The sequence below is a fragment of the Lampetra planeri genome, chromosome 3 (assembly GCF_965212315.1).
Source record: "Lampetra planeri chromosome 3, kcLamPlan1.2.h2, whole genome shotgun sequence".
NCBI lineage: Eukaryota > Metazoa > Chordata > Hyperoartia > Petromyzontiformes > Petromyzontidae > Lampetra > Lampetra planeri.
The window spans coordinates 4,695,054-4,709,653 of record NC_136109.1 but is presented as its reverse complement, the minus strand read 5'-3'; the positions used below and the strand labels follow the sequence as shown (position 1 = coordinate 4,709,653).

General features: G+C 44.8%; 1 protein-coding gene across 2 annotated transcripts in view; it reads left to right on the top strand.

Annotated features, from left to right (window-relative positions):
* Positions 1-14,600, top strand: part of LOC144736793 (uncharacterized) — an 870,278-nt gene that overhangs the window by 714,297 nt on the left and 141,381 nt on the right. For both annotated transcript variants that reach the window (XM_078619432.1, XM_078619441.1), the window contains 2 exons: positions 4,722-4,745; positions 6,419-6,442. In XM_078619432.1, coding sequence (XP_078475558.1) covers positions 4,722-4,745; positions 6,419-6,442 — 48 coding nt within the window. The remainder of the gene's footprint in view (positions 1-4,721; positions 4,746-6,418; positions 6,443-14,600) is intronic.

Here is a 14,600-nt window from a genome sequence, read left to right as displayed (position 1 = left end):
GTATCACCGGACCTAAGGCCGTATGTTCTGGACACTCGGGTGAAGAGAGGGGCAGATGTTTCAACTGCTCACCACCTGGATCCGATGCTTGAGGCACCAACCAGATAGACGTGGACGGACCAACTTAATAGTGTGTGTTTTCTGGGAACGTCTGGCGGAAGATCTAGTGCTGAAAGATTTCAACTTGCACCTCCGTGAAAACTTCTCCTACATTCCAGGAGAGGTCATGGACATTGAGTCCGAGTGGACAGTGTTCAGAACCTCCATTGTCGATGCAGCTGGGAAAAGCGTGGCCTGAAGGCAGTTGGTGCCTGTCATGGTGGCAACCATAGGACCCACTGGTGAACACCATTGGTGAGGGAAGCTGTCAAGTTGAAGCTTTCACGCTGGTACCGACTCAATTGAAAGGTACTGACTGGCCAAACAGGCGGCAGCAGAAGCAGTTTCTGAAGCGAAAGCCCAGGCATGGGAGTTTGGAGAGGCCAGGCAGACTCAAAGATGTTCTGGCAAACCATTGGACGCCATAGGATTATATTCTTGGTTCTTTCGGTAAAGTCACGTAGAAGGGAAACAATAAAATATTAAAAATATAAAACAATAAAATTCTCACGACGTTTCGACTACAACACAAGCAATCGTCAACAGGTGTGAAAAGGTCGTGAGAATTCTATTGTTTTATATTTGTATTATTTTATTGTTTTGCCTTCTTCGTGACTTTATCGAAAGAACCAAGAATATGAATGCCTTCGGAGCAGTTGATGGGACGTGGCCCAGGCTGTTCTCAGTAAGAGTGGCATAACATTGAGCTCAACTAAGGAGATAGTCGAGAGGTGGAAGGAATTATTTGAGGAGCTCCTCAACCCGGTGAACATGCCCTCCTCTCAGGAGGCAGCCCTTGTAACAGCTGCGGGGGTCGGATCCATCACAGCTGCTGAAGTCCCTGCGGCGGTCAAGGGCCTTTGTAGCGGCAAAGCTGCTGGGGTGGATAAGATTGGCCCAGAGTTGTTGAAAGCGCTGGACAGTGTAGGAGTGTCATGGCTAACACGCCTCTTCAATATTGCATGTAATGCGGGTACAGTACCTCTGGATTGGCAAACTGGGGTCATGGTCCCCATTTTTATGAAAGGGAACCAGAGGATGTGCTCCAACTATAGAAGGATCACACTCCTCTGCGTCCCAGGTAAAGTCTATGCCAGAGTGCTGGAGAGGAGGTTGCGCCCAGTGGTCGAGCCTCAGATTCAGGAGGAATAATGTGGACTCTGTCAGGGTCGTGCAACAATGGACCAGCTCTTTTCCCTCTCACAAATATAGGAGGGGTAATGGGATTATGCTTCTTCAGTCTACCTCTGCTTTGTAGACTTGGAGAGGGCATTTGACCATGTTCCCCAGAATGTCTTGTGGGGGGTGCTGCGGGAGTATGATGTACCAGTGCCGCTAGTACATGCTATCTGTTCCCTCTTTTCCCGGAGTGAGTGCTGTGTCCATATTCTTGGTATTAAATCAAAGTCATTCATTGTGAGTGTTGGACTCCACCAAGAATGCGTCTTGTCTCCACTCATGTTAGTGATTTTCATGGACAGGATATCAAGGTGCAGCTGAGGTATGGAGAGTGTCCAGCAAAGGGGGCATGGAGGTGGCGTCGCTGATTTTGACAGATGACGTTGTCCTCTTTGCCTCGTCAATCTGTGATCTCCAGTGTGCATTTGTTAATTTCTTTGAACCTATCTACGTGACTTTACCGAAAAACCCAAAGAATATGCACTGGAATAGTTTGATGCCGAGTGTCAAGCGGCTGGGATGAGGATTAACACCTCATCATCTGAGGTCATGGTTCACTCCCTGGAGACGGTGGGGTGTGTTCTCCAGGTGAGGGGGGAACAGTTGCCCTTAGTAGAGAATGGAGCAGTTTAAGTACCTCGAGGTCTCTTCCGCACGTGATCGTAAGTAGGAGCAGGAGATTGGCCAGCGGATTGGCCAGCGGATTGGTGTGGTGTTCGCAGTGATGCGGGTGCTGAGTTCTCGAGCAAAGCTCAGAGTACACAGGTCGATCAATGTTCCCACCCTCACCTATGGTCATGAGCTTTGGATAATGACCGAAAGGATGAGATCACAGGTACAAGGAGCCGAAATTAGGTTTCTCCACAGGGTTGCCGGGCTCACACTCCGTGATCGGGTGAGGAGCATGGTAATCCGGGAGAACCTCAGAGTTGAGCCACTGCTCCTCTGGATCGAGAGGAGCCAGTTGAGGTGGTTTGAGCCTCTGGTAAGGATGCCCCCTGGTAAACTTCCTCTGGAACTCTACCTGGCCCAGGACACGCTGGTTCCAAAGAACACAGGATGAGATGTTACTATCCTTTGTGCAAGCACTTCCAAGAGTTCATGAACAGTGAGCCTGGTGAAATTTGGGGAGCGCATCGTCAGTAGTGACCCTTTGGTTCCTAGGGTGTTTCGGCCTTTCATACTATACACCCTCCCCAAAGGCGGCCAGCGACAGGGTGATCAATCCTACGCTTGCGTCCCATTCCCAATTAGTCATAGGAGTTGCCTTGTTGTTGATAGCCAACATCCCATGGGACTATGCATGGCAGGGGCGTCCTCCTCCCTGAGTCAAGCATTGTTGACTGCATACCTCCTGGCCCTCTCACTTTGGGGCCCAGCTGGGGTCTTTCCTCTTCATCCAGAGCCACTGACTGCTGCCTTCTGCCGCCTCCGATACAGCTCTGATTGCCGAACGCTGGCTCTGGCCCTTAATTCCCAGGTCTCTAAGCAGTCTGGTTGTAGATGTTGCCACAAAACCTCTGCAGCCCACCTCCACTGGTCGGACTTCTGTGTTCCAGCCATGATGCCGTGCTTCGGCAGCTAGATCGGCATAGCGCAGATGTTTTCGCTCATAAGCCTCATCTACTGAGTCCTCCCAGGGTACTGTGAGCTCAATGATGAAGACCTTCTTGAGCGAACGGGACCAGAGCACCATGTCAGGTCTTAGGGTGGTGGTTGCGATCTCCGGAGGAAACACAAGTTGCCGGCCAATGTCAGCTAGCATTTTCCAGTCGCGGGCCAAGCGCAGCTGGTCTCGCTCTATTGGCAGGACTATGTCGCTCGGCTGGCCTGGGAATACCAGGGAATTCCCTAAGAAGAGCTAGAGTCCATCGCCTGGGAAAGGGAGGTCTGCACTGCCCTACTTAATATGCTGCCTCCACGACCCTCACCAGGACAAGCGGATTGAGAAAGAACGAACACATCATAACTTACTATACGTCATAAGATATCACACTATTGTTTACAGTCAACATCCTAATTTGCGGATGTAACTTTCATGTAATTTGACTATACGCGGTTTTATGTTTGTGTAACGACGACTTGAGACACGTTCCTGGAGATGGTTATTTTATTGGAGGACACGAACACTTGAACAGGCGAAGAGCCCAACTTCAGCAGCCTTGAGCCTCTCGCCTCTATACTGTGCGTAGCCACACCCCTGCCCTGTGGCCACGCCCCTTTTCTGGAACCTTCTTGTTGGCCCCAGGCCATCCCTTCCACACCTGTTCCCTTCTGTCACTTGGCCATGCCCCGATTCTGGATCTTTCCCGTGGCCCCCCAGCCCATTCACACTGCCCACTAATTACCCTGTCATTACTTCCCGTGGCCACTAGTCCACTGTACTGTCATTACATTTGTATGCTTGTTCAGCTTTTGTGCCTTTTTCCCTCAACCTTTTTACGATTTGGCAATGCCGTATCATGGGGGAGGGGTGCTGTACTTGTCAAGTACAGTAAACTCTCTCTTTGCACGAGTTCTCGGTTTGTGAGTTTTGCATATTCGCTAGTTACCAAGTTAATATTAATTCCCTATTTGCGACCCGCATTGTCCTCTATCTCGCAGTAACCCCGCTTCGAACTCGCTACCGTATTGTGCATTTTTACAGTGTACTTACTTACAGTCGACTCGTTTATACGCAGTGGTGACATTAATGCACATGCCTGCGTGATGACTTCACATGCCAGGGAGGTTATGGAAAGAGATAGAGGAGGAAAGTCAAGGAGAGATAGAGGCAGGTGAGGGAGGTGAGCAAGAGATAGAGGGAGGAAGATGGAGGACGACGCTGAGGGTGGGAGGTAGAGACAGAAAGTAGAGCAAAATGGAAAAAGGAGAGCAATGGAAAGGGACAAAGTGGGAGAAAGGAGTATGAAGAGACGAGAGATTGAGAGAGGAATGGTAGAGGTGAGAATAAGGAGAGCGAGGGTTAGAGGTAAGACGTAGAAATAGATAGGGGGAGGCAGGTGGATGTGATACAGTGGAGGGAGGGGAGGGGACAGAGGAATTGTGAAGCAGAAACAAAGCAAGAAATTGAGATTAATTGTTATATACAGTACAGAAAAAGCAAGAAACAGATGGCGAGACGCAGGGCTCTATGAGAAGAAACATTTGGCTGGTTGGCTGGGAGGGACAGACTGTTACGTCAAAAGGTTATGTGGGTTTCAAGTTTATATCAATATATGACTTTAGGCTGATTTTCCTTGCATAAGAAAGTAAACCGAAATGGCATTTCACCTACTTTAAAATACATGTTAAAATTGTGTTACAAGATATATTTATCTAATTTTGTTTCTATGTTAATATCTGCATCCACCATTGATTAATTAAAATATGTTATTAATGTTAAACTCTGTGTTAGTGCTGAATTTTAAATTAAAATTTCATCTTTGTCCTTGTTTTCATAGGTGGCTGATGATTCAGATTGTGGGGTGAGTGATACATATATATCGTTATATATTTAATGTTGAACGTAATATTTTAATTGTGAAATTGTATTTATAACCATACATTGTTTCATAACCATACATTTAAACAAATGTCAGTAATATACACTGACACTTTAAGCAAAAACATTTGCCCGTAATAATGTAAAAGGTGGGGTTGCATTCTGGGCCACAATATTATCAGGTTAACTTAAAAAAAAATGCTATGTGTGTAATAAATACATGCGAGAAAGATAGAGGATATAATTACTACATGTGTAGTGGTATAGCGTTGGCTGCTGGCAGAAAAGGGTAACTGCGGTGTACGGCAGTACTCGCGTCAGCAGGCCACGATACATACGAGAGGGGGACATCTAGGGGAAAGGTCATAGAAGGGGCCCATTGGGAAGCCCCGGGAACCCACTAGTAGGTTCCAGAAGGGGGACGTGGCCAGGGCGGAGCAGGGCCACGCTGGGAGCATAAGAGTGGGCCCTGAGCAGGAGCTCGGGGCTGTTGCTGGAAGTGGAATCCCCGTCGTGCTGTTCAAGATCATCGTCACCATCTTGTCGTCGTCACCATCTCATCGTCGTCGTCTCCATCTTCACCATCCCAGGGTGTTGTTAGTCTGACAGCCTAGCAACTCTTCTAACTAAGTAGTGCCACCGACAATAGACAGTCTTAAGTATAATAGTGGGCACCCACGTAGGGTGTCTATATATCCCGATAGTGCTTGTTTAATAAAGAAGTGCCTCGAAGTATTACTGTCTCCGATCTGTGTCACTACACATGTAACAATCCATTTTTAAAAATAAAATTACGAATGCAACAAACTCTAGCCTGAGAAGGCGGTGGTGGTTGCCTGTTGTGGTGGTGGGTGGGGGTGAAGGGGCGATGAGGGTACGCCGCTTACTGTGTTTACCTAGAATTCACTTGACGATCAGCCACGCAGCTCAATAAATTAGTTCGTCATCAACCAGTCAGAAACCGCTTGATAATGGGCGCATACCGCGTTGGTCAAAAATGTTTCCCTCATAGAAAAACCGTGTTATCGCAAAAACGCGTTAAGTGAGGAATTACTGTAAGCTCTATTTCAGTTTAACACGTAGGCTTTCACGACCAGTATTATTCATAATAAAGGTTTTTTTTAATAGTCTGGCAAATCGCCCGATGATGTTGGCTGTAATTACCAGCGAAACGTTGTACTTAGATTGTAAATCAATCTTGATTTGAAGCTTTGGCTCTTTTGGTAAAGTCACGTAGATAAAAAAATTATAGATAATTATTTTTATATTTTTATATTATTTATATACTCTTTCTATCTACGTGACTTTACCGAAAGAACCAAAGAGTCAGATTGTAAATGTTGTGGATTCACTCTTCAACACACCGGTGGGCTGAAGTAGTAACTATTTGGCATTTCGTTTACGTGACAAATCCCTTACTGATTGACCGTGTCCGGTGGTGCAGGGTTTCGACACATTCATAATTACGCAATCTAACCCAAAAAACTTTATTATGAAGCTCTGTTTCATGTTTTTACGTGCCAGCATAATACAATTTTCTTGTAAAAGTAAAATGTCTACTTATTTAAAATAATTTATTACGTAAAATGTCCATATGTAATATGTATTTAAATGTAAAAAAATAATACAGTCTTTGTTTTGCATTTGTTCTCCTAGGATACTTTACGCAAGGATATGCAGGTAAGACAAATCAAAGTGCACATTCACATTCTGATAGTGGTATACATGTGTAGTGGTGATACGCGCTGGGTGTATATGTCGTGTGCCAGCGCGTATGTACGGGTGTGTGTGTGGTGACGCGCGCTGACGGGGAGGAGCAGGCGTCAGTGCGCGGGTGGGGGTAGTGCTGCTGATTGGCTGTGTGCCGGTGACGCGCCCAGAGGGAGTGATCGGGTAGCAGCGCGGTGTGATTGGTCGGGGAGTGGAAACACGCGCTGAGCGGAACCGGATCGTAGGGATAGCGCGTGGGGATTGGGTAACTGAGGAGCGGTGCCGACGTTGAGGTCCGCATCCGCTCCGTCTCCCGGGAAGAAGGGGTATATAAGGTGATGCACAGAGGAGCAGGGGGCAGAAGTGGAACCATCTAAGAATGAAGACGAAGGTGCAGAGATAGAGCCCGGAGAGGAGAGTAATGGAGAGTAGAGGAGAGTAAGGTATAAGTGTGTAGCCAGCGAGAGAGAGAAAGGTCTACACGAGCTGAGTAAGGTATAGTGTGTAGCCAGCGAGAGAGAACGGTCTACACGGGCTGAGTAATGTATAGTGTGTAGCCAGCGAGAGAGAAAGGTCTACACGAGCTGAGTAATGTATAGTGTGTAGCCAGCGAGAGAGAACGGTCTACACGAGCTGAGAAATGTATAGTGTGTAGCCAGCGAGAGAGAAAGGTCTACACGAGCCGAGTATGCATACGGTGTAGCCAGCGAGAGAGAAAGGTCTACACGAGCCGAGTATGCATACGGTGTAGCCAGAGAGAGATGCAAAGTCTACACGAGGCGAGTGGAGAGTGTAGCAGAGGCGCAGAGTCTACACGAGGCGAGAGAGGAGTGTAGCCGAGGCGCGGAGTCTACACGAGGCACAGAGAGCCGGCAGCACAGAATCCAGAGTCAAGAGAAGCGCATTGTGAAGAAGAGAGGCCACGCGTTGTATTGTTACAAGTCAAGATTTAATAAAAGAAGTGTGTTCCCGTCAAGGAGTTTCCTGCCGTCATTTTCCAATACTTCACATGGATTGCGCATGTAATACACATTGGAGATGTTCAACATGTTCACATGCACACACTTTTCACGTACAAACAAGAGCACTTTCCTCAAGTACTGTACATTAAACCCATCTATACAGTTTAGATATGTTGATGACACTTTAGTTGTCTGGCCACATGGTAAAGATACACTTAATGCATTTCTAAATCATCTCAATGCACAACACCTGGCCATCCAGTTCACCATGGAAATGGAGGTGCATAACACACTCCCTTTCCTGGATATTTTACTTGGGCATGGCCTAAATGGTAAAATAACACAGCGTTTACAGAAAGCAAACACACACTGATGCCTATCTGAATGCAGATTCGCATCATCACCCAGCTCAGAAATCCTCTCTTATCAAGACGCTCATACATCGAGCGTAAACAGTGTCAGATGGTGCAAGTCTAGGGAGAGAGAATAAACATGTTAAAGAAGCACTACGACAGAATGGCTACAATAATACTCAAATTAACAGAGCACTGAATGTCAAATCACGATCGCAGAGCAACTCTGCTGAAAGTGATCATATTATTCACACGATTAAAATACCATATATCTCAGGAGTAACTGACAAATAAGCCCGTGTTTTGCAAAAGCAAAACATTTAAGTAAGATTTGGCACAGTACACAAAATTTAAAAAAACTAGTATCTTATTTACTCTTTGGTTTTTTCGGTAAAGTCACGTAGGTATACCTACGAAAGCTTCAAATCAAGATAGTATCTTGTACTAAAGACGAATTACCTAAATTATCAACATAAGGTGTATATCGGATTAATTGTTATGTGGTAGATGCTATATTGGTCAGATGGGACGTAACATCAGCGTAAGACTAAAAGAACACCAAATAAATATTAAATTATCTCAAACACAACTGGTGGCAGTAGCAGTACATTCTTGCCAACAAGGCCCCTCAATTGATGTTGATAACGTTGAAGTGTAAAACTAATTATTACTAGAAAAGACTAATTAGAGAATCCATTGAAATACAAATAACTTTAATCCCTCTGACAGCTTCAGGCTTAATGCGGCCTGGAAGTGTATTATTAAATAATACATATTGCAATAACAATTCCTTATAGGGGAACACATACTAATTAACTGATTACTAACGTAGTATATAATTACAATAACCCCCCCCTCCGCAACCTCTTATTTCTGCACCTGATTGGGTATAGTGATTGGGTTCAGTTATTAAACAATACACATTACAACTATACTCTTTGGTTCTTTCGGTAAAGTCACGTAGGTAGAAAAAAAATAGATCACGACGTTTCGATCGCAACAGAAGCAATCGTCATTAGGTGGGACAACCAGAGCAAGAAAAAGCTGCTGAAGTAGGCGAGAGATCTGCCGTGGCAAGAGGTGATATAGGCCTCGGCAGTAGGGGGGGAGAGAGAAGGGGGGGGGGGAAGGAGGCGGGGCAGAAAGTGGACCCCGCAGCAGCTCCCGGGTCACTGGAGTAAAGTGGACCACCGCGGCAGCACTGGAGAGATTGGCTGCAGGGGGGGGGGGGAGAAGAATATTTGAAGTCAAATGGGAAGGCAGGTCTGCTCAGGACAATTCTAATAAACAAAACAATAAACTCTGTGAACACATTTACAACCTAGCATAAGTTAAGAGGGCGACATGCTGCTATATTGTGGTTAATGCAGACATGAATCCTCGTAAAAAGGTTTCAGTTTTGTTGCCAGAAAAAAGGGGAAAAACCCTATTATTATATTCTGGTACTGGCAAAGGAGGTCTAATGATGTAGATGCTTACCCCAAGCCCTCATTACTTTGATAGTGCATTGTATTTGAGCTGTACGCCTTTTAGCGTCATCTGGTCTAGCACCAATTGAGACGAGGCTCAAAATAAAGCTGTCTCTGTTGTGGACCAATCAGTTGCAAGGACAATGCATATATTATCAGTGTGTTTTTTGTTTGCATTTTGACTGCAAGTATTGTGTTTAATGCAGACATGAATCCTCGTAAAAAGGTTTGAGTTTTGTTGCGAGAAAAAAGTGGAAAAACCCTATTAATATATTTTAGTACTGGCAAAGGAGGTCTAATGATGGTGTATTACAATGCATGGAATCCCCCGCTGTACATAGGGAATGCATTCTTGGCAAATGCTACTTCAATAAAAATTACTTCAAGCGAATTCTAATTTCCCTTTGACATGTTAAATTCAAGGGTTGCGTTCCTAGCTCATCTCTCTGGAAAAAAGTGTAACTAAATGTCATGAAGTGTAACGTAAATTTTCGCTCATAATCAATACAAATCGGTAGATATAATTGACCAGAGATGGTTAAGAGCTTGCTGATCGAGGCCTCTGAGGTAAGCAATGGTGGAGTTGTTCAGACAAAGGGGCAAGGATCTACTGCCTCTTCATCTGACGATCAGGGTAGAGGTGGAGCCACAGGAATGTTTACTAAAGGAAGCTGGCTGACTTCTCGGCTCTTCTTCAGACCGTCTGGCTTCATTGCGGGAACATTAAAAAAAATTTCGATTTAAAGCTTTCGTGACTGCAGGGATTCATCTTCTTGGTTCTTTCGGTAAAGTCACGTAGAAGGGAAGTAATAAAATAATAAAAATAAAACATAATAAAACAATTCTCACGACGTTTCGGCCACAACGCAAGCAGCCATCCTCAGGCGAGGATGGCTGCTTGCGTTGTGGCCGAAACGTCGTGAGAATTGTTTTATTATGTTTTATTTTTATTATTTTATTACTTCCCTTCTACGTGACTTTACCGAAAGAACCAAGAAGATTAAAAAAAATGTCTAAAGACAGCTGGACAATGGGACTCAAGCAATGCCACCACATCCAACTCCTCCACATTGTTGAGTGCAGTTATTTTGCGATGAAATACTGTACTGTACGTGCATAGCGCGTACCACGTAGAGGAGGGGGATGGGAGCACTGCACGTTGTACCTTAAGTTAAAGCTTCAAATCAAGATTAAGTTACATTTGTTTTCACCACGTTCGTTAGGTGAAAACATTGCGGCAACATTTATTGCAAATTATTTGAAAACGTTCAACTAAAAAGGAAATATGTTCCCTATTTTTTCAGCAACATATATTCCAAATAATACATAATGATGCAACTGATAGTGGGGGATGCCTGTGTTATTATCAAAGATATATTATGAATTATTATGTTGTCAATTAATTATCAAGCATATTCGCGGGGTTTATATTCACGGTTTTGTGTATTCGCGGCAATTTATTGTACAGTCCTGCTATTTGAAATTTGCGGGGTTGTATTTTATATATTAATGGATATAGCACGCTACTACCCAACAACTAGTAGTGAGGTATTGCAGCCGCATATATTAGTAGACCACAAAATTTCCCACGCGACACTCTCCCGCTGCTTCTTTTTGCCGCACTATACGTGCAAGTGCTTCCCTTTACAATTTGTTGTAATTGTGTATTGTATATTTATTTATTCCTTGATATTTGCACTTTTAAATATGTTTACGTGCATCATTATTTAAGGAAAGTTAAAGTAACAATAATACTGTACAATATATGTATAACAATATACAGTAAAACCTTGGAATGCGAGTAACTTGGTCTGCGAGTATTTTGCAAGACGAGCAAAATGTTTAAATACATTTTAACTTGATAACCGAGCGAGGTCTTGCAATACGAGTAGTACGTATACGCTTTGTCTGCCGAGCGTCACGTGATCACAACTGAGCTGATGGTTCTTCTTTCTCTCTCCCTGCGGGATTGTGGGTAATCGTCTCCCATGCTCGGTCTCAGTCGGCGTGCCTCACTCGTATAGTCAACATCCGTGCGAGTGTATACTGTTTACTATAGTGTTGTGACCACGTGTTGTGCGTAAAGCATTTTTTTTTTAATTTTGTGTCCAAGTGTAGTGACTGTTCTTTAGTAACTGTACTGCAACAATGGCCCCCATGAAGAAAAAGGTTGAAAAGGAAGGCGGTAAGAAGAAGGAGATGATTACGATGGAAGTTAAGAAGGAAATCATTGAGAAGCACGAACGAGGTATGCGAGTGGCCGACATCGCAAGATTTAATAACAAGTCTACATCGACGATTTGCACAGTATTAAAGAAGAAATAAGGGGGCTAAATGCAGCAAAAGGAGTCACGAGAGTATCAAAGCAACCGCCACGTGTTTTGGAAGATGTAGAAAAGTTGCTTCTTGTGTGGATAAACGAGAAGCAAGCAACTAGCAGGTGATACTGTGACGAGAACTTTATCTGCGAGAAGGCAAAGGCCTTGTACGCTGACCTTGTAAGTAAACTGCCAGGTACGTCGACAGAAAACGAAAAAGGCTTCAAGGCAAGCAGGGTATTGTATGAGGCACGGAGAGGCTGCGAGTTCGGACGCTAAGGCAGCTGAGGCGTTCACTGCCGAGTTGCAGAAGCTCATGGTTTCAGAGTATTACCTGCCTCAGCAAGTTTTTAACTGCGATGAGACGGGGATTTTTTGGAAAAAGATGCCAAAGAGGACCTACATTACAGCAGAAAAGAATGCAATGCCTGGTCAGAAGCCCATGAAAGACCGTCTCACCCTCTTGTGTGTTAATGCAAGCGGTGATTTCAAAGTCAAGCCCCTGCTCGTGTAGCATTCCGAGAATCCACGAGCCTTCAAGAAATGCAAGGTGCAGAAGAGCCAGTTAAACGTTATGTGGAGGTCCAACAGCAAGGCTTGGGTCACTCGTATCTTGTTCGTTGAGTGGATCAACGAGGTCTTCGGTCCGGCAGTGAAGAAATACCTTTTAAAGAATAATTTGCCACTCAAAGCCTTGCTGATAATGGATAATGCTCCTGCTCATCCTTCAGGCCTTGAGGACGAATTACTGGAGGAATTCGAGTTCATTAAGGTCAAGTTCCTTCCTCCCAACACCACTCCATTACTCCATCCCATGGATCAGCAGGTCATTTCGAACTTTAAAAAGCTTTACACCAAAGCACTATTTCAGCGATGCTTCGAGGTGACTGAAGGAACAAACCTTACCCTCCGAGAGTTTTGGAAAAAAAATTTCCACACCGTAAACTGCCTCAAGATAATCGATAAAGCCTGGGATGGGGTCACCAAGAGAACCCTCAATTCTGCTTGGAGAAAACTGTGGTCTGATTGCGTTGAGGGGTTTGCTCATGAACAGGAGCCGCCAGTTGTCGATGAAATTGTGTCCTTGGGGAAGACCATGGGACTGGAGGTGAATGAGGACGACATTCAAGAGCTGGTGGAGGAACATGGCCAGGAGCTGACCACCGACGAATTGATGGATCTGCATTGTGAGCAACAGCAAGAGGTTATGGAGGAGATTTCATCTGAGTAGGAGGAGGAGAAAAAGACAGGAATCCCTCACTTCAAATAAGATTAAGGAGATGTGTAAAATGTGGGAAACAGTGCAAAGTTTTGTAGAAAAGCACCACCCGAATAAGGCTGTAGCAGTGCGAGCCATGAATCTGTTTAACGACAATGCAATGTCACATTTCCTCGAAATCCTCAAAAGGAGGAAAAAGCAAGTGTCATTGGATAGGTTCCTTGTTAAAGTCGCACAAAAAGAAAAATATTTTAGTGAGCCAACAGATAGCAGTGATTCCGTTAGTGACGGTGAAAGTCGTCCTACACAATAACCCTCCTCTCCTCTCTCTCGTCTCCCTCACACCAGCCACGATTAATTTTTATTAATACATTTGATTACTTTATAATAAACTAGCGGTAAGTACCCGGCGTTGCCCTGGCGAAAAAGACAGACACACACATCGACTTACACACAGACATCCACCCACACACATAGAAACACATCCACTTACATGCACGCACACACATCTAGACTCAGACAGACATCGACTTTAGACACACACATGGAGTGACACACACACATTGACTCACACACACAAAGACTTACACACACATATGGATTCACACACACACATACATAAACTCACAGACATATTGACCTACACACACATATGGACTACAAATATACATATTGACTAAGAGACACACAGGGACTTACACACACACATGAACCCACGCACACACATCGACATACAGACACACAAAGACTCACACACACGGACATATGAACTTACACACACATATCCACGCACACACACACATGGACTCTCACACACATACACACATTGGCGTACACACATCGACTGACAAACATAGACTCCCACACAAACATACATGGACTCACACACGCACATAGAGCCACACACACATGCACTGACACACACACACATTGACTTACGCACACACACACACACATGTATGTACAGACACACACACATGGACTCACACGGACACATGGAGCAAAACACACAGAAAGAAATGGACTTACACTGATTCACATGGAGCAACGCACACACAGCGACTAACACACACACATGGACTTAGACGCAGGCATTATTATTGTGAAAAGAAGTAACTTAATTAAAAATAATTGTCTACACACGCACACACATTGACTAACACATACACATGGACTTACGCACACACACATAGACGGTATGCACTATCACTACAGCAGTACATACCGACTGTGGTGGCACCTACTTTCACTACAGCAGTGCACACGGACTGTGGTGGTTCCTGGTATCGTACAGCAGTGCATACTGCTGTTGTGGTACCTGCAATGATAACAGCAGTGCATACTGACTGATGGTACCTACTATGATGACAGCAGTGCATACTGACTGTGGTGGTACCTGCTATCACTACAGCAGTGCATACCGACTGGTGGTACCTGCTCTGATGACAGCAGTACATACTGTGGTGATACCATGATGACAGCAGTGCATACTGACTGGTGGTACCTGCTATAATGACAGCAGTGCATACCGACTGGTGGTACATGCTATGATGACCGCAGTACATACTGACTGTGGTGGTACCTGCTATGATGACAGCAGTACATTCTGAGTGTGGTGGTACCTGCTATGACAGCAGTACATACCGAGTGTGGTGGTACCTGGTATGATGACAGCAGTACATAGTGTGGTGGTGGTACCAGCTATGATGACAGCAGTACATACCGAGTGTGGTGGTACCTGCTATGATGACAGCAGTACATACTGTGGTGGTAGTACCTGCTATGATGACAGCAGTACATACCGAGT